This window comes from the organism of the source record quoted next, unplaced genomic scaffold, assembly GCF_019419815.1.
Source record: "Pyrus x bretschneideri cultivar Hongxiangsu unplaced genomic scaffold, Pyrus_bretschneideri_v1 Contig48, whole genome shotgun sequence".
Lineage (NCBI taxonomy): Eukaryota > Viridiplantae > Streptophyta > Magnoliopsida > Rosales > Rosaceae > Pyrus > Pyrus x bretschneideri.
In genome coordinates, this window is record NW_025999785.1 from 2819694 (window position 1) to 2845158 (window position 25465).

At 35.9% G+C, this 25465-nt stretch overlaps 1 protein-coding gene and 1 pseudogene across 1 annotated transcript; both read right to left on the reverse strand.

The window, feature by feature from the left end:
- Positions 1 to 3322: 3322 nt before the first annotated feature.
- LOC125469944 (ankyrin repeat-containing protein BDA1-like) lies at positions 3323 to 6642 on the reverse strand. The gene is made up of 2 exons (XM_048568191.1): positions 5869 to 6642; positions 3323 to 4570 (listed from the first exon to the last, which is right to left on the reverse strand). Exons 1-2 carry the CDS (start codon positions 6469 to 6471, stop codon positions 3623 to 3625), a joined length of 1551 nt encoding a protein of 516 aa, XP_048424148.1. The 5' UTR covers positions 6472 to 6642; the 3' UTR covers positions 3323 to 3622.
- A 1136-nt stretch (positions 6643 to 7778) lies between these two features.
- Positions 7779 to 10868, reverse strand: LOC125469943 (annotated as a pseudogene).
- Positions 10869 to 25465: the final 14597 nt, after the last annotated feature.

Below are 25465 nucleotides of genomic sequence, written 5' to 3' on the forward strand. Positions count from 1 at the left end.
AGGGATAAAAGTCATACCATTAGGTGTGGAAGACTTGAATTTTGGAATGTTTATTTTAGATGTGGAAAACTTGAACTTTGATGTTTATTTTAAGTTTGGACTTTTGGAAGATTTGAACTTTGATGTTTATTTAACTTTGGACTTTGGAACACTTGATTATAATTGAACTTTGAATTGAATGTTTATTTTCATTGTCTTTGATTATATTAGAAATTAGTATCTTTTCTTTTATTATTTGTATGTAGAAATGGCAAGTGGAAGTTCAAAAAAAGGTGATATGTTGCCCCCTAAGCCACCCAAGCGTTAGCAAGCAAATTATCATTGAAAAAGTAGGTGGATCACTCTCATACCATTAAGGCATAAGAAGAGTTTTGAGGGATAAAAGTCATACCATTAGGTGTGGAAGACTTGAATTTTGGAATGTTTATTTTAGATGTGGAAAACTTGAACTTTGATGTTTATTTTAAGTTTGGACTTTTGGAAGATTTGAACTTTGATGTTTATTTAACTTTGGACTTTGGAACACTTGATTATAATTGAACTTTGAATTGAATGTTTATTTTCATTGTCTTTGATTATATTAGAAATTAGTATCTTTTCTTTTATTATTTGTATGTAGAAATGGCAAGTGGAAGTTCAAAAAAAGGTGATATGTTGCCCCCTAAGCCACCCAAGCGTTAGCAAGCAAATTATCATTGAAAAAGTAGGTGGATCACTCTCATACCATTAAGGCATAAGAAGAGTTTTGAGGGATAAAAGTCATACCATTAGGTGTGGAAGACTTGAATTTTGGAATGTTTATTTTAGATGTGGAAAACTTGAAATTTGATGTTTATTTTAAGTTTGGACTTTTGGAAGATTTGAACTTTGATGTTTATTTAACTTTGGACTTTGGAACACTTGATTATAATTGAACTTTGAATTGAATGTTTATTTTCATTGTCTTTGATTATATTAAAAATTTGGAATGCTTATTTTGACGATTATGTTGAAATGGGACTTATTACAAAATGGCTGCAAGTTGTTTTCATACAATTTTTTTTAGCTACTTGGAAGAAGAAGAAAGGATAAAAATAAAAAAAAATTAAAAAAATTAAAAAAAACCGAACCGAGAAAAACCGAACCGAATACAAACCGAACCGAACACAAACCGATAGAAAACTGGACTGAACCGAACAGTAATTTCGGTTTGGTTTCCGGTTTTGCAAAAAACCGAACCGAACGGAACCGAACCCACCCCTAGCTGGTAGTACCAAAAACAAGCTTTTGAAGTTTTCTGTTGTTTTTACTGTGCAATCATGCATGAGCAGATTCTTAGTTAAATTTTTTTCCCCATATTATGACAATTTTCTTTGGCTCTTTTATGCAAACCTCGAAGTTTTATGTTCCCATTTTCCCTAGATTTTGATTTTCTATAATATAGTTAGATCTTGTGTTTGTAATTAATTATAATTTGTGTGACATTTCCATGTTAAATACTACTGATTTGTAATTAGTGAGTTCTGGGTATATTTAGGGAAATTTTATTCAGACCTACTTATTCTCTTTCTACACGCAACTTATCTTTTTTTATCTTGAAATTGCTAATGTGCCCAACAATTCTCTTTCTACATTCAAAAGTGGAAAAAAAAAAAAAAAAAATTCAGAGGAAACTCCGGCCACCCCATCTCTCCAAACCCCTACCACCCCAAATTTGTACTCCTCCCCAACAATGCAATGAAGAAAGGTATAGCTGCTACCTTTTTGTACAAAGTCTTGGATTTTTATGGGGGGTTTCTTTTTTTCTGCGTTTTTTTTTTCATGATAATATTAATATTGTTGGTAGTTATTAAATTCGACTATTGCATATGTTAAATTTTACTTCAAATTGTAGTAATTGCCATACACGTAAATATTGAATGTTGAATGTTTTTTTTTTACGTGAATGTTGAATGTTGAATGCCTTATCATTTTGGTTTTTAACATGCCATTGTTTATCTATATCCAAAATGAGTCTGAATCCTTTCAAATAAATGGTACTTTCTAATTTGAGAAACTGTAATTCACTTTTTTATTTTATTTTTTTATCTTTTCCTTTATATTTGATTTACAGAGCTCTTGGGTTGTCAATTGTGACTCGAAATTCTACTCACATGGATCATACGTAAAAAACACTATTTTCTTTTATTATTACTTTTCCTTCAAATGTGTTTTATTCTGAGATTGTCTCTTTATATATTGTAAATTTCCAGCACTTATGCAAACTTCAGAGCATATAGGTTCCATTTTAGGTACAAAGAACCAAATATGTTATCTATGTCTTCAATGAAATGCTTTAGTGTTATTGCTTTTAATTGTTTAGTTTTAACTGATGTTTGGATGCTTAAAAATATTCTTCGTTTTACTTTTTGAACTTGAACGGATAATCAAATTGGAATAGATTCTATTTTTTTAGTTCGTTTTGCTTATCAGTTTATCTTACTTCTTTGAACCAAATGCAAATTCCAATCTTGCATTGTTAAGCCCTGAAATTAGAACAAGAAAACTTGCATGAAATTGAAGTTTTCTCTGATTGAGAGCTCATTTTTCTTCTACTTGAAGTTTTCTCTAATTGATTTCTGAATAATTTAGAAATGGGTATGATAAATTGTGGGTTACGATTTCAGAACCTGTGGTGGAGCGCGGGCATTTTTTCTAGTTTCAATTCTATTTCACTGAGGGCCGGCCTCGAGTCATTCTCAAGTTCAACATGGCCCCAAATTCTTCTACCAGTGTGTACTAGGTAGACAAACTAGAACTAGAAATACTATTACCTGGCTAAGGAGCTAGACCATGTTAATTAGGGCCTGTAGTTTCCGTTGATGATATTATCGATTTTCTTAAGTACTAGGAAGTTGTTGAACGAACAATCTGATGAGTAAGTAAACTACATGTTATTATGCAATCAATGTGATATGTTATGAAATTTTTTAGGTGATCTCGCTTGAATTTCAGTGATCAAACAAGAAAAGCGAATATTTGTCAAAGCGCTTGTTTGTAAATGCTTTTAAAATGATTGAAAGCGTTTTTAGTGAAAATATTTTAAGAACTAATCCTTAGTAAAAACGCAAGTGAATTTTGAAAAAGCGCATGAAGTGCTTCCTGGAAGAAACACATGAAACAATTCAATTACTTTGGGAACTCAAATTTTTTTTTCTAAAATTGCTTTTAATCATTTTAAAAGCATTTTCAAACGAACCCTAAGATTATATTTAGCTACTTATTCTGTAATTTTTATTTTTTTTATTTTTTTTATTTTTTTATTTTGGTTTTTGAGAAAGACATTTATAATGTATTAACTAATAACAAACTACTCGCAGCGAGAATGCGAACAATTGTTAATCTGCTAATATGATAACAAATGACATAAATGAATAATAATTAAAAAGTAGATACCATCCAGAATCAAAGCAACAAACACTTCTAATTTACATAGGTGATTGATTATTTATCATAACTAAGAAAAACTCTGGAATTACCAACCCAGAGCGATCGAGAAAGCGACATTGACCTAGTTCATTCCCCAAACCCTAATTGCTACATGCATACAGGGTGTCTGACCTAATTAGTTATTTTCTCAAGCAAACGCACCGCGGCAGAGTAATCACACAAATGCACGCACATTAATCTCTTCAAAACTCATTGACTCGTCACATGAAAAGGGGTCGGTAGTGATCATGATCTTGAGGCCTCTTTTCGGCCTGAAGTACTTGGGCCGCAACCACTTCATCACCCAAATAAGAAACCGGATAGTGTGAAGTACACCGCCTATGACCAGCAACGCAATCCAAAGGATAATGAATATCTCGTACATGCGCCATGAAACCAAAATACCGTTATAAGCGTCGTTAATGGACAGCACGACTAGGTAGGAGAGTGCCAAGAATGCGAGAGTGACGCGCATGGATATCGATAAGAGCCACGTGCACAACTTATTGTGGGTAGGAAATCGACTAATGAGCAAAAGGGCGACGGTCAAGGAAGCAAGGAACGAGATGGTATTGCATGCTATGAAAGCGGTGGAGTAATCAACCACGGCATCATTACCGTTGCCTAAGGTAGTGTTTGTACCATTATTTTCCCTCCAAACTGTTCTAGAACCAAAGGTAATTTTTGTATGATTATCTTCCCAAACACGATCAGGTGGGTCGACTACGGCTTGAAAAGTTATGGTCGAGATCACCGTAGCCACACCCATCAGAGAGTTACGTGTCTCCTTCGCCCATTCATGCGGATCTCCTAACCATATCATCAATTTTCCCCAGAACCACCCTGCTGGCTTTGATCCCTTCTTTTTCCTCTTTACCCTTCTTGGATTTGGTGATACAACAACAGCAGCACCGGCAACAGCTGAGTTAGGATTATCATTTTCATTATTTTCCCTTCTGATTAATCCTGCGTCCATCAAAATCTGTTGAATCTCTAAGCTTCTGCTAAAGTCCTCTCTTGCAACGCTACTGTACTCTAAGATGTCTAACATGGTCAGAGACATCCCATTCACACCAATTGCTTCTACTCTTATAGCATCAACGGAAAGCAGGTAACGTATAGTCTGTAAATAAATATACACACTTCATTAATATGGTGGAAATTATGCTCCTAGGGAAACAAACAAGGGAATGCGCACACATAAACTAGGGTTAATTTTAGTTTATTATTCTGAAATTTATTGGTTTTTAACATTTGATACATCAAAAAATTTTCGTCTTAGTTTGGTACTTAAAGTCATAATTAATTCTGAGACACTTTCATATATCTGTTAAGTTTTCCATCAGGATCTCTATTAACCGATAACGTGGCAGCCGCATAGACAATGGACGCTCCGTATCAATATGAGCGCACATGAATATTAAAACATTTTGAGAAATTAAAATTAAAAATTTTAAAAATTAAAAATTACTAAAATACTGAAAACCGAAAAGGGTGAAGATCATTTAAAAGAAAAAGGAGGTCCACGAAGGTCTCCGACGACCACCACGGTAGATTCCAGACCTAACTGATCAACGTTTGGCCTCTTTGTGGAGGATCTTGGATGTGCAGACGACCAAGCTATCGACAACCACTACGGGAAACACGGGCAATTGGGTCGGGTCCGGATTTCTAGATGCCCAATAAAAAACAAACACGAGGTTTCTAACCCATTCGAGACTGAGCTTTCCGTCGGCCGGCCAGCCAACTGTAGTATCCGGATTAGGCCGCAGCGACGATGGGTTATCTTCGGATTCGGAGTTGGTGATGGCGGAAGACGCCTAATCGATGACCTGCAGCGGTGCTGCTGCTAATACTTCTGCAACTTCTTGAGATGCAGATGGACGGGATTCTTTCTTTTATTCCAGTTGAACGGGAGGTAAGGGAAGGGAGTGGGTTGCATATCTGGGTAAGGGAAACCCATATGCAGCACAAAAAGGGAGTGGATTCATTCCACCGCCACCCATCTGCAGTCGAAGGGAGGGAGAGTCTCAAATTTGCTCTGCGATTCCTCCTCATATGCGATTCCAGATAACTTAGTTTTTAAAATTTTTAATATTTTAGTTTTCTAATATTCACGTGAACTCAGATTAACACGTGGTGTCTAATTATTCTTTACGGAGATGCATCAACAGAGATTTTAACAAACAATTTAAAGGATGTATAAAAATACCTCAGAATTAATTATAACTTTAGTACCAAGCTTAACAAAAAAACTACGAAATGTTAAAAACCAAAAACCAAAAAACTTCACGAAATTAATGCCATAAACTATATATAAAGGGGAAGAAACAAAAGAAACTTTACACATGAACATATATTAATTAATATAGTAAAAAACTAAGAATATCCAGTATAGAAAATGGAAATATATATACGTACCTTAATTTGCCTTAGCATCAAAGCTAAGTGCAGTATGGTCACACCACTATCACAGCCAGCTCTTGAGTTGAGGAACTCACCATTTCTGTCGTCTCTTTCAACCAACAGTTTCAAGCGCTCTAACTGGTTGTGTATAATACACAAGTGCAAAACTGTTTCTTTCGATCTGTTTTCAACTTTGGCATAAATGGACCCAGGATTTTCATCAATCAACTTCTGGAGCACCTCAACTTCTCCTCTCATGGCTGCATAGTGAAGAGGGATTCTTCCATTTTCATCAAAATCCGAGCACGAACCAGCATACACAGATAACAAAGCTTCGACGGTCTCCTTGCGGCCCTTAGCAGAAGCCAAGTGCAGGGGCGTGCGTCTATCGGCGTCCACCCCCTCTGCAAGTTTGGGATTGTTAGTGCAAAGGGCTTTGGTAAACTCAGCATGGCCGTGTAAAGCCGAAACATGCAAGGGGGTTCCGGTTTTGCCGGTCTGCAGGGATATTCTCCATAGAATGTCTGGGTCTTTTTCGATCAACCTGTTTAAGGATTCTACACTCCCGGTCCGTGATGCCTCGTACACTTCATCTTCATCATGCCGTGTGATCTCCATTGTTTTTTTTTTTTTTTTCTCTCTTTCTGAACTTTGCTTCACTTAGAAAAATTTTCAGAGAGTAATCGATTATTTGTAATAGCGAACAAAATGCGCGTATATCAAAAGGACTCTAATAAGGTTAAATATAAAAGCAATTACAAAACGACTCTAAGGTGATTCGCGTATGTCCGCATGGATTGATTCTAACCGTACGTTGAAGCTTGTGTGGAGCTTGCAAATTATCGACGGCCAAGACCAGTCCCCATCCTGCATGCGAGTGGCTAAAATCTGTTACGTGCAAGTAGCAAAATTATTTTCTTTGGCTGTTTTATGCAAACCTCCAAGTTTTCTGTTCACATTTTCCCCAGATTTTGATTTTCTATAATATAGTTAGATCTTGTGTTTGTAATTAATTATAATTTGTGTGACATTTCCATGTTAAATACTACTAATTACTAATTAGTGAGTTCTAGGTATATTTAGGGAAATTTTATTCAGACCTACTTATTCTCTTTCTACACCCAACTTATCTTTTATTATCTTGAAATTCCTGATGTGCCCAACAATTCTCTTTCTACATTCAAAAGTGAAAAATAAAAACAAAAAATCAAAAATAAAATTTCAGAGGAAACTCCCGCCATCCCATCTCTCCAAAACCCCAACCACCCCAAATTTGTACTCCTCCCCAACAAATGCAACTGCTGCAATTTCAATTGTAGTTCTTGAAGAAAGGTATAGCTGCTACCTTTCTATACAAAGTCTTGGATTTTTATGTGGGGTTTCTTTTTTTCTGCGTTTTCTTTCTTTCTCATGATAATATTAATATTGTTGTTAGTTATTAAATTCGACTATTGCATATGTTAAATTTTACTTCAAATTGTAGTAATTGTCATACACGTAAATATTTTTGTGTAGAATTGCAGACCGTTTGAATTTTGAATGAGAGTTTATAATATTTATAAGTTGGTTCTGTTGTGGGATCTCCATATAGCAAATTTATCCTACTCTGTATTTCAAAAATCGTAAGTTATATTGTCTACTCTAACTATACAATTCTTCATTTGTTAATGTGATAACAAATGACATAAATGAATAATAATAAAAAAGTAGCTAGCGTCCGGCATCAAATTAAAGACAACAAACACTTCTAATTTACATAGCAGATGGATTACTTATCATAACCAAGCAACACTCTTGAATTACCAACCCGGATCCAGAAAGCATCATTGACCTAGTTCATTACCCTAAACCCTAATTGCTACATGCATAAAGGGTGTATGACCCAGATAATTATTGTTTCAAGCAAACACACCGCGACAGAGTAATCAAACAACTGCAGGCACATCATACTCTTCAAAACACATTGGATCTTTACGTGAAAAGGAGCCTGTAGTGACCATGTTCTTGAGACCTGATGTTGACCTGAAGTACATGGGCCGCAACCGCTTCATCACCCACATAAGAAACCGGATAGTCTGAAGTACGCTGCCTATGACCAGCAACGTAATCCAAAGAATAAAGAATATCCGGTACAAGCTGGATGAAACGAAACAACCGTAATTAGGGACCATCATGTACAGCACAATTAGATAGGTGAGTGCCAAGAATGCGAGAGTGACGCACATGGACATCGATAAGAGCCACGTGCACAACCGATTGTGGAGAGGAAATCCACTAACGAGCAAAAGGGTGACACTCAAAGAAGCAAGGAACATGATGGTATTGAATGCTATGAAAGCGGGGAAGTAATCCTCGGGATCATTACCGTAGCCGAACACTGCAGTTCCAACTCTACATACACTCTCTTCACTGCAAACTGTTATATTATTAAAGGTAGTGTTTGTATCATTATGTTCCCATACACCACCAGGTGGGTTGACTACGGCTTGAAAAGTCATGGTCGAGATCACCGTAGCCACAACCATCAGCAAGCCACGTGTGTCCTTCACCCAATCATCCGGATATCTTAACCATTTCATCAATTTTGTCAAGAACCACCTTGCTGGCTTTGATCCCTTTTCCGATGGTGCTACTCGTTTGTGAAGCTTCTTTTTCTTCCCTACCCTTCTTGGATTTGGTGATACAACAACAGCGGCAGCGGCAACAGCTGAGTTAGGATTGTCATTTTCATTATTTTCTCTTCTGATTAATCCTGCGTCCATCAAAATTTGTTGAATTTCTAAGCTTCTGCTAAAGTCCTCTTTTGCAACGCTGCTGTACTCTAAGATATCTGACATGGTCAGAGACATCCCATTCACACCAACTGCTTCTGCTCTTATAGTATCAACGGAAAGCAGGTAACGTATAGTCTGTAAATAATATATACACTTCATTAATATGGGGAGATTTTTTAATGTGACTGGAACACGGAGTGGTATACCATGTCACCATATAAATAGTGGAATAAGTGTTAAAAAGTTAATAACTTAAAAAATATAATTTCTCATCACTTATATAAAAACACATGGTGTATTATGCGTGTTTCGGTTACACTAAAAAACTTCTCATTAATATGATGGAAATTATGCTCCTAGGGGGAACAAACAAGGGAAAGCACATATAAACTAGGATTAATCTCACTTTCCTACTTTGAAAATTCTTAGTTTTTAACATTTGATACATCAAGTTTTTACGTTTCAGTTTGGTACTTAAAGTCATAATTAATTTTGGAACACTTTTATATATTCGTTAAGTTTTTCATCAGAACCTCCTAATGATATTGCAGCTGCATAGACAATAAATGGATGTCACGTGTCAATATGGGCGCACGTGGATATTAAAACGTTTTAAAAAATTAAAATAAAAATTTTTAAAAACTAAAAAAATTAAAAATTTTAAAAACTAAAATACTAAAAACCTAAAAGGGTGAAGATCATTTAAAAGAAAAAGGAGGTCCACGAAGGTCTCCGACGACCACCACGGTAGATTCCAGGCCTAACTGATCAACGTTTGGCATCTTTGGGGGGGATTTTGGATGGGCAGACGACCAAGCTATCGACAACCACTACGGGAAACACGGGCACTTGGGCCGGGTCCAGATTTCTAGATGCCCAATAAAAAAACAAACACGAGGTTCCTAAGCCATTCGAGACTGAACTTTCCGTAGGCTGGCCAGCCAACTGGAGTATCCGGATTAGGCCGCAGCGACAATGGGTTGTCTTCGGATTCGGAGTTGGTGACGGCGGAAGACGCCGAACCGATGACCGGCAGCGGTGCTGCTGCTAATACTTCTACAACTTCTTGAGATGCAGATGGACGGGATTCTTTCTTTTATTCCAGTTGAACGGGAGGTAAGGGAAGGGAGTGGGTTGCAGATCTGGGGAAGGGAAACCCATATGCAGCACAAAAAGGGAGTGGATTCATTCCACCGCCGCCCATGTGCAGTCGAAGGGAGGGAGATAGAGCTCTGCAATACCTCCTCATATGCGATTCCAGATAACTCTGTTTTTAATTTTTTAATATTTTAGTTTTTTTAATATTCACGTGGGTGGGCCCTGCCGGCGTCTAATTATTGTCCACGTAGATGCATCAACGTAAATTCTAACAAAAAATTTAAAAAATGTATAAAAATATCTCAGAATTAATTATGACTTAAGTACTAAATTGGGACGAAAAAAGCTTAATGCATTAAATGTTGAAAACTAAAAAACCAAAAACTTCATAATAATAACTGAGATTAATGCCATAAACTATATATAAAGGGGAACAAACAAAAGAAAATTTACACATGAACATATTTAATTAATATAGTAAAAAACTAAGAATATCCGGTATAGAAACCTACATATACGTACCTTAATTTGCCTTAGCATCAAAGCTAAGTGCAGGATGGTCACACTACCATCACAGCAGCCAGCTCTTGAGTTGAGGAACTCGCCATTGCTGTCGTCTCTTTCAACCAACAGTTTCAAGCACTCTAACTGGTTGTGTACAATACACAAGTGCAAAACTGTTTCCTTCGATCTGTTTTCAACTTTGACATACATGGACTCAGGATTTTTATCAATCAACTTCTGCAGCACCTCAACTTCTCCATTCATGGCTGCATAGTGAAGAAGGATTCTTCCCTTTTCATCGCAACGCAAGCACGCATCAGCATACACAGATAACAAAGCTTCGACAGTCTCCTTGTGGCCGTCAACAGAAGCCAAGTGCAGGGGCGTGCGTCCATCGGCGTCCACCCGTCTGCAAGTTTGGGATTTTTAGTGCAAAGGGCTTCGGTAAACTCAGTGTGGCCGTGCAAAGCCGACACATGTAAGGGGGTTCCGGTTTTGCCGGTCTGCAGGGATATTCTCCATAGAATGTCTGTGTCATTTTTAATCAACCTGTTTAAGGATTCTACACTCCCGGTCCGTGATGCCTTGTACACTTCATCTTCATTGTGCGGTCTGATCTCCATTATTTTCTCTCTCTCTCTCTCTCTCTCTCTCTCTCTCTCTCTCTCTCTCTCTCTCTCTCTCTCTGAACTTTGCTTCACTTAGAAGAAATTAAATGCCAAAACAAACGCATACAACAGGTAGCAATTGGAGTCACCAAACCATGCAAATTTATAGTTGAGAAACACTAGGGGGGAGTCCCTCAAAAGTGAAATGCATGGACTCTCTATTATCTCACAATTTAATATCGATTTTTGTGCTAACATTATAAAATATTATGCCAAAATATGAGTGGACACAGAGTCTATAAATTTAGTTTAAATTTTTTGGTTTGCAATTTGGTTAAAAATTTGATCTTCCAAGCATTATCCATAAATTTAGTCTCCCCAGTGTTATCCCATCAAATAAATTAATGTACCTGAATGAAGAACATACAAATTGCACGAGAATATATTATATTAAAAAAATTAGTTTACCTAAATGTAATCAAAATATATTATGATGAATAAAATGAAAATGAAAATGAAAATTTAAATGTAATTAATACAATAAAAATAGGAAGAAAAAGAGAAATAAAACATTAAAATACAATTAATCAATGAGATGATTAAATGTATCAGGAGCATAAAGTTACACTAGCACCCCGAACTGATAAGCGTATCAAAAGATATGCATTATATATTTTATCCAAATACGAAGTGCAAAAGTTTCCATCCTCCTTTGGGGTGATTTGAACGTATATAGGACTTGCATCTTCTCTTAGAATTTCTTACCTTCTTGGATCACAACACATCTTCTTTATATATATTTATAAAAAAAAAATATATATATATATATATATAGATATATCAAGACTCAAGATAAAAAATATGAATCTTAATATAGGAGATCGTTTGAAAGTATTTCTAAAATTGCTGAAAGCTTTTTGATGAAAATACAAGTAAATTCTGAAAAAAAAAAAACACTTAAAATACTTTTTGAAAAAAACATATTAACTTCTCGTAGAAAATACTTTAAATACTTTTAAAACTTCAAAAATATTTTTTTTAACAACGCTTTCAATAATTATTAGGAAGACAAAAAAGACAAAAGACCGTTTTGACAAATATCATATTTTATAATACTAACGTACCCACCACAATCATACTACACAAATTAAATATGAGATTTGTTTTTTCCTCGAACAAATTAATCATGAGCATATACAGCTAAAGACATACCAAACAAAATATAGGAAAAATTAATTACATGTCTAATTATTATTATTGCCTCAATCATTTCCATTAGCTTTATTAATTACGAGAAATAAGAGAGCGTTTGCCGACGCCGGGGGATCCAAGGAAGAAGATGCCGGGCCGCTTGTCTAGAGAGTCTCCTTTTGCTTGAGCTTCCATTTCTCTGATTAATTTCGGAGAGTCTGATTAAGTTAGGATCTTCGCAGATCTAAAACCTTAATTCTTCGACCTGAATTTGATGAAGAACTGACTTTCTCAGCATACTTTCCTATTGCAAGTGCTACACGGAAACAGGGCTCGGCTTTTTTTTTCTTTTTTTTTTTTTGTTCAGAAGGTAGAGAAAATTTTAATTATGTATCATGACTATTTATGTGGAATCTGGATTATCGTCGGATTCTTTTTGTGAGGATCCAGAGATTTATAAATTATGTCCGTTTATCATACATCGTGCGATTAAAAATTATTTTAAATATTTTTATTTAAAATTAAACACAAACAGAATACGATTTAAAATTTTTATTTAAAATTTGACAAAAACTGATCGCACAATATATGATAAACGAATACAATTTACGAATTTTTAGAATCCTCACTAAAACAATGCGAAAAAAAATCCTGTTGGATTTGTGTGGACTAACACAAAGGCACAGTGAGCGAGAACATCCGGCAACAAATTCACACCAAACTTCCAACGTAATCACGCAGAGAACTTGGACCGCATACATGTGAGTCATTGAAGTTGCAGTGCTTGAGAGTTGAGAGCTTGTATCTAGGCCCACTATTTTAGCCACGTGTTAGCCAAAGCCCGGAGAAGAAAGTAATCATTCACATAATAAAAGAATAATCTTATATCAAAGAAACCTCTTGTAAATCAATTAAAGTAATTGAATTTACATAATAAAATCGATTTCTATAGAATTTACATTAAGAATAGAGAAAATAATATTTAATAAACAATTGATTGAATCACAATATTGCTAGTCTATTGTGAGGCTAAGTCCAACCTCTCCTCATAGTGTAGATAATATCGTTTGTCAAAACAAACAATCATTTCATAACTAATTTAATCACATTATTATCCGCGTGCGAAAGAATTTTTTTATAATCGACATTACACGCATCTTAAGATGTTATGTTCGTATATTTTGGTGATATGTGTTAACTACATTGGAGAAGTATCAGATGACACACCCCGATAGTAGATCAGGGCATGCTGGCCGTCACGCAGAGGTGACGTAACCATGTGCACAGTGCGGAAGCTAATAAAACACTAATAGAAGAAGTACGAATAAATAAGAACTAGCATACATAAGGTAATAGAACTAAGTGCTAGCATAAGTGAGACACAAGTTTAGAGCAAAACGCCTAAGCAGTCCAAACGAAAATGACAAGACAACAATACACCCGAAGGTGGCCCTACATTGGTGATTGTCTGTCAGAAATGCCGGGAAAGCCCTTTGGGAAACCACCAAACCTACTTGACCGCTAGAACCTTGAGGGGCACAAAACAAAAGCGTGAGTGGGCAAAAACAAAGTTTTTCAAAAACCATTTAACAAATAAGTTCTAACCCCTCGCCGTAAAACCTGTATACTTCCCAGAAATTAAACATATGTACACATATATATACTAATCATGCTTAAGAATATGCCATGTCGGAACCCCAGAATGGAATGCAAGTGCTCAGGTATAAATCATATCCATAACATATAGTCTGGCAGCCGGAGTCACCTAACGTGACCTGTACGGCTGCATCTAGAGCTCAAATCTCAATCTTAATAACCAAACCTGCCCACGAGTCGGAACCACCTAAAGTGGTCTGTACGACAGGCCTGAGTGTAATACATATAAACGCTCTAGTGCTACGATCACGTGAAGGCTGTGCCAATAATCGCGGGTCACCTACGAGTCGGAACCACCTAAAGCGGTCTGTACGACAGGACTGTGCACCTAACTTGGATACCAGCTGAGCGTGTAGTGCGGGAGGTGAACAACACGTGAAGGACTGTGCCCTACTCTGGGCAGGAGCACTAACATCGGGGGTGCAGGTTATGAGCTCTCTAAGCATCTCAAATTGCTACTGAATGTAAATATGAACAACACTTACCTGACACTTACCTGTGCATCCGCAGCACCCAATATGCATATGTATATATATACAACTAATAATGCAACTAACGATGCATAAATAACGATAATCTAATGCATGGCATATGGCAAATGACAATTCAAATCGATTTCTGGGAAAAATATAAGTATATAGGTATATACGGAAAACCAAAAGCCCACTCACTGGTAAGTGGAAGGGTCGTAACCCCCCTGCCTCGAGTGACCACGCTCGTCCTCGGGATACGTCTTACCTATATGCGAAATAACTATAAAAACGTTAATTTTAAAGCACATAACCAACCTTTAAAAATAACTTCTCATACAATGCTCAAATGGGGTGTATGAATACACTAATGTGATCTACTCAACCTCAGGAACATCCCCATATTTTTAAAATAATTTTTCACCGCCGCACGCTCCCCCACGCGCCGGCCAAGGCACGGCCACACGCGCCAGCCACGCGCAGGCACGTGCCTGGCACGCTAACGGCGTCAACTAACGGCGTGAGGGAATATTCCGTTATCCCTAACGGTTTCCGTCAACGGCGTCAGGAATATTCCGTCAGACTTGACGGAATATTCCGTCGTCTTCTCCGGCGAGCCTCCGGCGCCGTCGCCGGGGCCGGAAAATCGGGAAAATTTCAAACTTCGATATCTTCTTCGTTTTTCATCCAAATTTCACAAAATTGGTACCAAAATGAAGCTTAGAACTAGAGGAACACAATCATACCACTTTCAAGGGCTAAAATTCACAAAATCTCACCTGAAAAATCAACCCAACTCCGGCCAACTTCGAAACTAGTGATCCCAACGTCCAAAACCATCAAACGAACCACCCCGAGCCTCCTAGGGACCTCACCAAGCTACCTACAAGCTTGAAATTCCCTAAAACGTGAGAAATCACGTGTGCATGAACAATACCTCAAATCGGACATCGTGTAATCGACGTGAAAACGAAGGTGTTCTTACCTGAAATGGGTATGGTTGGACTCCTATAAGCCTCACGAGTCTGAATATGTGCTTGGTTTCTTCGATCTGTGGAGGTTTGATAGGTTTATGGGTGTGTCCGTATGATGGGGGAGGAAATGGGAAAGGAACTGGGCACGGGATAGGGTGTAGGGCAGGGGAGAAAGGTGTGGGGTGCAGGTTAGTGTGTGTGTGTGGCCCAAAACATGCCAACAAGGAACCCAAAAGACCAATAATGTAAGGAAAACGAACTAAGGGCAATCTTGTCTTTTCACACATACGTTGTAATATTTTGGGACGGGTTGTCACATCAGAGATGAGCAATTATAAAATCAAGAAATGAAGTTTTACATAGAGAAGAGAAATGTGAGAAAGAAATGAATGAAGCTTTTGTATTAAACTCATTGAACTCACTTCACTATCTGTTTATAATAGCTATATATAGCTGTCTAGAAGACTAACTAACTCTTTCAACTAACTATTACATCATCCAATCCTTTACAACTGTTTTGATGAGCTGACAAAGATGAGTTGGTAGTGATATATTCAACAATGACCATTCATACTTAATTGCTCCTACCTCTGTTAGATTGCCCACCCACTTGTCCTATGACAAAATTATCAAAAAGTAAATTTACAAAATTACCCTTGTATTATTTTATGCATTCTTCTTTGTTGCTTTTGATTTTTTTGGTTGAGGGGCATTCTGGTCCTATTTATTTTTGTCGAGGCCGTGACCCCAAAATGAGGGTCTGGCTTTATATAAGAGATTTTAAAACTCACCATTTTTCAAGATTAAAATAAAATTGTCTAAATATATTTAGACAGTCAATTAGGTAGCTTAATAGAATTTTTTTCTGCAATTTTTAGTTAAAATAGCAAAGAACTTAATCTAGTTAGGCCCTGTTAGAGATGCTCTAACCTTTCCAATTTTTTTTTTTTTATAAACACCCCATGCTCACATGAGATTAAAAAAGCAATTACAAACAGACTCTTAAGGTGATTCGCGTATATTTGCATGGACTGCCGCTAAATTTCTAACTGTTCGAAGCCTGTGGGGAGCTCGCAAATTATTGACGACCATGATCAGACCCCATCCTGCATGCAAGTACCAAAATCTGATTCGTACACGTAGCAAAATTATTTGTTGCTGGAGAAATTTGTACGGAAAGCAAAATGTATCAGAACCGAAACTTGGGGCAAGTGTAAAGCTTAGCAAATTGTTTCTGCCCCAACCAAACCAAAGACACCTAAATTCATTAATACATTAATGTTACCAGCTACGGTACTTACTAAGCCAGCTGGACTGGAATTGATTAGTCCTTGTGGTCCACTGCTGTTCCAAAATTTGTCCCTGTGATCGTATGGACAAGGATTGTCTATCATTCTATTTTCGGTACTTTTCTGTGATTTTCTGTTTTATGTGGTCACGGTTAAACTACGTCAATATTTTATATTATTTTTTATAGAAATAATAAGACAAAATGAATAGTAATATAAAATATTGACGTGGCTTAACCGTGACCACACAAACAAAAAAGTACAAGAGGGCACCGGAAGTGGAAGGGCAAACAATCCTTGTCCCGATCGTATAGTTGTAAATACAAAATGTGACCTACACGTGGCTACAGAAATATGATATATTATGGTAAAAAAACATAGGAAAGATCATGTATCCAATGATTGTGGAACTAATAATCATGCATTCAACACCAAACGCCAAAATGTCATCAAACCAAATTAATTTTTTATTTAACTAAGTTCTTAGCACTTCAGTTCAATCTTAAGCTAAAAAGAGTAGTTCAATTGACTAAAATTACACAAAAGGGAGAAGGACAGAACAAACAATTGTGGAAAGTTGTACAATGACACTGACCCTGCAAGTAAAATATGAAAAATGTTCAAAAGAATGTAAAAGCTCAACTCAAATTATCCCTAGCATCAGTAGATTAACAATGAAAAAATAAAATTTGTTTAAGTTTATATTGCTTGTTGCTTGACAATTAAGCGTGAGAAAAAATGCAAGGAAAAAAATATTGTTAAATATCCGGTGAATAAGTGAATGACAGTGAACATTACATTTAGATTTAGTATAACATGAATATGCATGTGGATAGTAAATACTAAGAAAGAATATGCATAGGTAAATAGTAACTATCAATTAACCATTTTAATTAACACTTTTTAAAAAATTGTTTACGTATACAAAAATCTAATACAAAGAATAGAAGGCTCTGAATATTATAAAAAGAAATCCATATACTATAGACACAGTGGGTATGAAAATATATATCATTTGACAATACAAAATCAAGCAATGTCTAAAGATGATAATCAGATCCTAGATAGTGTTTATTACAGAAAGCATAAACCTTATATCATATGCATTAAAACAATTAACAAATTTTCAATGGGCAATACTAAAGGTTTATTAATTAAAATCATTAAATAATGATTGCTCACCTTTTGTCAACCAGTATACAGTGCAGAGTTGTACATTTAGGGACCTGGATTGTCTGCCCTCCCCATCCCATACCCTTCACATCCCCTTCTATTTCTGTGGTCACGGTTAAATCACGTCAACATTTATTATCATTTATCAAAATGAAAAACCAGAACACCACCTGTGCAAAATAGTGAATTTGTGTTATCATCATAGTATCCTCACCATTATCATTTATCACTACCCACCTGCAATTCCTTGCTCTCCAATTTCAAATCACTTTAATTCTCGTCCCAGTTAACGGCTTTGAATCGCCACTAACTTCTACAAATCCCAAATCACAAAATTTCAGTAAGGGTATGTTGAAACACAAAATCAAAATTCAATTTCATTGTATACAGACCAACATAAAGATTGAGACATGTTTTAACATCTACAATTCTACACACTTTGGAGCCCTAAATTTTCCCGGAAACAAAAGAAAATGAAAGAAGCTGTACCTGGTTCAAATAAAAAAACCCAAATTTTTAAAATTAAAATCACAAAAATTTCAACAAAAAAAAAAAAAAAGAGAACTCAAAAACCAAACTCGAAACAAATATGTTGGAGAACTCACCAGGAAACCTAAGCTTTCGGATTACCGATTTCTTGAAAATCAAGCTTTTCTAGGTTTAAAATTTCTTCCCGGCAGCAGATCCAACATTCATTCAAAGAAAATTCGAATTGAAAAAAAAAATGAGAGAGGGGGAAAGACATACCTTCTTGCGGAGGCTAGAGATTCGGAGCTTGAGAGAGAGCTCGACAAATATGTGGAAGCAATTGGAAGAGCCTGCTTTTCCATGTAAGGGACCTGGCTTCTCTGCCCTCCAGTTCCCATACACTTTTATCCCCTCCTATCTGTGAGGTGACGGTTAAGTCACGTCAACATTTTATATGCTTTTTGTCTTATTATCTCTATAAAAAAAATCAATACAAAATGTTGACGTAGCTTAACCATGACCGCACAAAATAGGAGGGGATGAGAGTGTATGGGAATTGGAAGGGCAGAGAAGCCGGATCCATTTCTTCCCTTCCACGATGAGCAACACGTGTATAACAGTATAGGAGGAAGAAAATCCAACTAAAAGGCGCACGATGAGGACGCGGGGAGCACGCACGGGCAACACGCATTTAGAAGGGCAAAAGCGCCACTTAACAGCACAATCCCACTAAAGCCGGAAAACCAAGAAGAAAATGAGGGACGAAACAAAACGACACTGTTAATGAACAATACTTTTCCACCAAGTTTTAGTACAGAAAATAACTAGTAAATTTTACCCGTACATTGTTGAGGAAGCGAAAATATAGCTATAGATTATGTCATTAACATATAAATACGTAGAGATTGAAATAAACATTGGATAGAAAATATTGCAAATATTTTTACATAGTTGTCTAAATTTATACAACATACATAGAAGGCATTATCAACTATTCTGTCATCCACATACAAAAGTAGTTATCCTGATATTCCCCTTTGATAACTACCCTAGATGCTGATTGGTATCACCTGGGGAATTCATGTTAGCAAAGGACTATTTACAGACAAAAAATATTAGTCAACACTGTTCTGTTTTGGACAACAGATGATAATATCCTCTGTAGAGCAGCAAAAGGCTTTTTTTTTTCCTTGGAGCAGTCACTGCAGATAAAAAATTTGGATAATAGGAAAAAAAATACAAAAAGAGAAGCAAATGTTAATACACATGGAATACGGTTTATACATGAATAGATTTATAGTATGAAAGAAGCAGTAAGAAAACAAAGTCACCTAATTTTGTTTTTTCTGTGCAGTAACGTCTGTTTTTGAGCTAGTTGGGGAGGATTTTTTTTTTTCAACAGTTTAATCGGAACTTGATCGAAATCTTGCACATTTGCTTCAGAGATCTCTTCTGTTTCACTGTGTTAAGATCAGAAAATTAAATTTGGATTAGATTGAGATTAATTTGAGATGTAGTTAAAAATAAAGGAAAACTAATGAAAAAGGTTTAAAAATTTTGAGTTTTAATAATAAGGACAAAATCAAGAGTAAAATAAATAATACCAGGATCGACTTTTTAGTGTTAAAATGTGGTTTTTCGTTAAAGTGAACAGTACCGCTGACTTTTCATTAAAACTCCCTAAAAATAATGTTATACAGAGTATAACCGTTTTTCAGAATCTGTAAAAAGCGTTCTTCTAATTGGTTCTCTTTTTCTTTTATGTGATTCCCCGGTTGTCTCAATAGGTGCAGTGGAAGATGAAACTGTTATAGAAGAGATTGCAATTTCTCTGCTAATGGACCGTGGAGTTGCTGGCTGGATGCTAAGGTCTTCAAAAATGTTGTAGATGAGGAAATCGTTTGAGTTCAATGAATTTCTCTTGCTTCCTAACCCGAGGTGAAAATTTTATCTCTGGCCTCTTAGTCTGAGAAACTCACTTGGCAACTGTTTTGATCTGCTGATTGATTGAAGACCAAATCTTTACAGGCCATGCCAAAAACCTTTTCACTTGATTTGCCAATGATTAGCATATTGATTTCACTCGTATCATCTTCAAGCACCAAGAACACTTTGTACCTTCATTTAAAAAAAAAAAATTCTTGTTCTTTCGCCGTGTTTAGTACCCACACCAATTAACTTTGATAAATTATCATTCACCTATAATATAGTCCGACAACAAAGTCTTATATATAATTTGAATTGACAAACATATATCATTTCATAAAAAATTAAAAAAAAAAGACAAAAAAAAAAGCATTTTTATCTTTACTATCACACAATGTGTTGTTGAGCTTTTTGTAAGTAAATTACAAGGAAGGTCTGCTACATTTCACCAATATGCTACAAGTATACCACCAATTGCCTTTGCTATTCCCTAGAAGCCAACCCCAAATTCTAAATACAAATGGAATGAGCTTTCCCATTTTCAAAATGTGGAGTTCTATCATGTTGCGAAGGCAATTGAGAAGGTAGGGGTCAGATGGATAGCACTACCACCTGCTTCAATCTTATTTCTATTAATTCATGGAATGCTTTTCAAGGAGGTGGTGCGTTTGGCAGAGATGAAACAATATTATGTTGATAATGCCAATTTGTCTGATGCCTTGCCACTTAATCAGAGGAAGTCACTAATTGCACAGACCCTTAATTTCTTGGAAGTCATTTTTCGGGATGTCAACAATCACAACAATTCAGGAAAGCATTGTGATGGCGAAGACTCTGCTGCGTGTTTCCACTTCAAGACTCTGTATACAGGGGACATTTCTCCTTTTGAGTATGCAGATATGGTTAAAACCACAACCCACAAGTCACCTAGTAATTTCTCAAAACTTGCAGAGAGCTTGTTCAAGAAGGGCTATGATATTGTTTCTGTTGGAACAGAGAACCATTTAGTGTTGGTGAATTTAAGAGACAAGGGCATTGATGGCTCAAGAGCTGAAAAAGTTTTGGAATCTGTCCGTATTGCAGCAATTACAAATAATGTTCCTGGGTACGTGTTTGTCGTGGTCCCTGTTGGTGTACTGTCCATTGAGTCACGCTTCTCATTTGAGACTATCGTCAGGGTGGAAAGATTGGAGATTGACAAAGGATATATCTTCCCTCAATTTGCTACAAACCCTGAGAAATTGTTTGTTGAATTCGAGAATGCTGGAGTTCCGATCACTGACCAGAAGATTTCAAGGATGTTTAAAGTAGTGGAAGACTGCCGAGCAGCTGGAATTCTTGTTATGGTAATCACGGGAGATAACCAGAACATTGCAGAAGCAATATGCCGTGAAATAGGCGTGTTTAGTACTGATGAAGACGTACATTCAAGAAGCCTTACAAGAAAAGAGTTTATGAGTACTATACGTGATCCAAAAGCCCATCTGAGACAAGATGATGGCCTTCTGTTTTCAAGGGTCGAACCAAAGCACATTGTGAGGTTGCTTAAAGAGGATGGTGAGGCTGCTGCTATAACTGTTGATGGAATGAATGGTGCATCTACTTTGAAGCTTGCTGATATCGGGATTGTAATGGCCATTTCTGGAACTGAGGTGCTTCTAGAGCTGAAGGAGAGTGCTGCTGCGTTCAAACAAGTCCCCACAATTTCTTTTTTAAGCCTTGAGGACAAGGCTAATTTTCAAGGGGGAAGTATTGTTATGTACCCAATTTGTAATTGAGGTTTATGCTCTAATTAAGAGTGTAATTGAGTGTTTTACTTGTTATTAGGGGAATTTGTTAGAAATGTCAGCTGGCAGTAGTCACACTTCGTGTATAAGAGCACCAGCTCCTTGGTTTGTAAACAGATCAGAATTTTACAAAAGAAATCAATATAAAAATATTGGAGCTCTGCTCCTTATCTTCCTCCTTCCCTCTCTTCTATGTGCAATAGTTAAGGTTGAGCGAGGGTTGAGATTTAGGTTCCAACATCTTCTGTGCTGTAATGGGAGATTTCTATTGGCCTTTCGGATTTCGGCATGCGAAAGTTCACTTATTTCTCTAATTAGATTGTGTATGCCTTCAATTCTTTATTTAATTGTTCTGTTTGCATTCGGGTGTGATGATCTAAATTTTATATGTTTGGAATTATTCACTAAACACCAATTTGTTACATTCAGGTCCACTCCACATTTAACAAGTTCAAATTCCATAGAAGTCGGTTTTGCAGATTGTGTCTGCAATTAGATCAGAGATCAACCGATCTTTTGTTATCATGCGGAAGATTGTTTTTGGGAAGGATCTAAAGCAATTCCTCTCTGTATGTTTACTCTCTGTATGCTTATTGCCATGTAGTTCTGTCTTTTCTAATTGATGAGTGTTCATGTTACACTGCGATTCATGATGATGCTTTAATTGTTTCTCGATTCGTAATTGTTTGTAATTAATGTGACATATTTGAATTGCAATCTGTGTTTGTATGAAAGGGATGGCATATCATGTTGCTGACTTAATTGTTTATGTTTTTCATATTTGCGATGGTGTTATGATTCATCAGGTGATTGCTGACCTGTGACTTTGTTTGGAGCTCACGTGGCTCCCGTTGGATTCAGTATGCTTTAGCTGCTGCCAATCCCAATTTACATACAATTTTTTTAATTTTTCTTGATTGGAATATGGGCTTTTTATTCGTACTTATCCAAAGTTCTGTAATTTATACAACTTTGATCGAAAGCCATGGTTTTTATTGCTGAAAATTGTTAACCTCTGTTTAGATATTCATTTACTCATTAAAATGGCGTTTTGGGTTCCGTAACCGAACCTCATTGCTCCTCTTTTTTTTGCTTTGAATTTGATAAACCTCTCTGGGTTCGTGAGCTAATACAGTTTTTGGGTACTAAGCCAAAATTTTGTTGGATAGGAACCCATAAACAAGTATGAGGAAGTATGTGAATCATTACTCAGCAAGGGTAATTGTAGAGGGATATGGTACACGAGTATAATTTGAAACCAGTTATGGTTGATTGGTGGTGGGGAATTGTAGAGGGATATGGTACACATAATTATAATCAGAATGGATACAAGAGTCTCTTTTAGATGGTGCACGACCTTAAGCTAAAGCTACAGGCCTGTTTTATATAAATACGTTTTTTTCACTTGCGGAAGCGTTTCCCTCTCAGTGGGCATATAATTGAGTTCAACATAGTTATATTCCTTGGCTTAAGCTTTCATTTTTCTTCCTTCTTTTATCAAAAAAGGTTAATTTTGTACTCATCTTTCAAGAATTATGCATAGTAGTTGTTAAATAGTTGTGGCATTTGAAAGGTCATGTAACTGACCTTAATGTGTTTTTTGGATTGAAAATTAGATGAGAAATACTGGAGAATGTAATTATAGAGATAACTTGGATTTCTACGTTTCTTGGGTATGATAGTTGCATTATTATGTTAGATAAAGTATATAACTAACATGCTAAATTGTACTGATAATATTTGCAGAATGTGGAAACAATATTGCCTGGTCTTCTAAATTTTCATCTTAGAGGCTGTTGGTCGTAGTGTAGAGGATGAAGTTCCGAAAACAGTTTGGAGTTTGGTTTTTACCAAGATTCATTATTTTTCCATTGTATTTTCCATTTGCAGGGTTTAAAAACCTTAAGTACCTAGAAATATGTGGTTTGGGACCGATGGATGTCTTCGGAGCTTAAGTGAGCATAATGTCAACAAACAAAATCTGAGGTGATAAATCATATACCAACTACATAATTACAAAAGGTACCAGTTCCACTGGAGGTCATACCGATGCTTTTAGGTTGTTTTTCAAGGTTTTGGAATGAAATAACCTTTTTATCCTAAAGAAATAGAAGAGATGATAACAACTATATCAGAACTAACTTTTGTATGCAGAGCAGGTATAACACCGAAAAAAAATGAGAGCAAAAATCTTTATATTTTCCAGACCTTTATGATAGGCGACTGACTTCATCATTCTGAGTGACAGAATTATGACCATAGATTAGTATGTCAAATCAATAACTAGCATAAATTAGTCACTGTGTTTGTGATTTATTTGCTTTTGGATTGTGGATTTGGCTCAATTTTTTTGGGTTGCATTTTGTGGTTCTTGCCTAATTGTTATTTAATTTGTTTTGTTTTGTTTTGTTTTGTTTTTTTTTTTTTTTTTTTTTGGTTTGGATAGGTGCTGTTGTCAAATTTTGTGCATCTCTTTTTAGAAGCAACTCATAGGTGCGTTGTACAGGTTAGCCGTATACTCATTTTTTATAAACTATGCATGGTATTTGTTAAATACTGTGGCATTTTAAAGTCCTTGCTTCCGTGACCTTGATATGGTACTGTATATTCGCTTTAAGTAATTACAATTTAGGTATGATGAAAAATTTTAAATTTGATTTATGCGTGTTTCATTTTTTGTCTTCTCAGATATCAATCTATCGGTTATCGATTTGTTCTTTGGATTTTACAATTTCTACACATGCTGCCAAAAAGAACTAGGAATAACAAAAGGAATCAGATGCTACAAAATGATAGCAATTTTGGCACTCCAATTGGTATTGAAATGTTTACTGAAAATGTTTGTCATACTAATGATGAGCATATGTTACCTGAAAGCCTTACATTTGCCGAACAAAGTTTTGTGATGCAACAAGAGTGCGATTCTCACGCTTCAGATATGACCTTAAAAAAAATTCTGAAGCCCAAAACAAGTCAACCAAAAAAAAAAAAAAAAAAAAAAAGGCACTCTGTAGCAATATGAATACAGCTGAAGCAACTGTAGATGAGATCGAATTTGACAATTTTAATCAGATGGGTAGGGGTGGTCAAGCCTTCTTTCAGAGAAGAAGATTAAGTTTGTCATCTTATTCGCTTGCAGTTTTTCTATTAACTTATAATTGTTTTGTTCTATTACTGATAAGTTACATTTGTTTTATTATATTACTTAAAATTCAGTTATAGTAGTTTCCCTTTCATACAATTTAATCCAACTTAATATTAGTCGACTTTGAGTAGGTCCAAATAATCCGACATGTAAATACTTAATAATCCCACCTTTTACTTACATATTTGTTAAAATCCTTTTGTTTTGTAGAAATATAAGTACAAGGTAGACAATTTATTCTTCATTACGAATATTTTTAGGGTTCGTTTACTAATCCGTAATAAAAATAGGTGGAATTGGATTGAGTGGGAATTGAATTGAGGAGAAGTGAAATCCAGATTTTGATTAAAGCTGTTTACTATAGTTTTCTGGAATCGGAGTATAAATGGTCATGTTTGAATATAAGTTGTTTACTAATTCACTTGAATCGGAATGAAAATTTGTATGATTACTAGAATGCCCTTTATTATAAATAAATATTTTATAAGAACTTATAGGAAATCAAGTCAATTGATATAAAATTAAAAATTAAAAACTAACCAACCAAAC

Coding starts and splice junctions, on each gene's coding strand:
- LOC125469944 (XM_048568191.1), bottom strand. CDS start 6,471: ATGGAGATCACACGGCATGATGAAGATGAAGTGTACGAGGCATCACGG. Junction 4,571..5,868: donor TGATGCTAAGGCAAATTAAG/GTACGTATATAT, acceptor ATTTATTTACAG/ACTATACGTTACCTGCTTTC.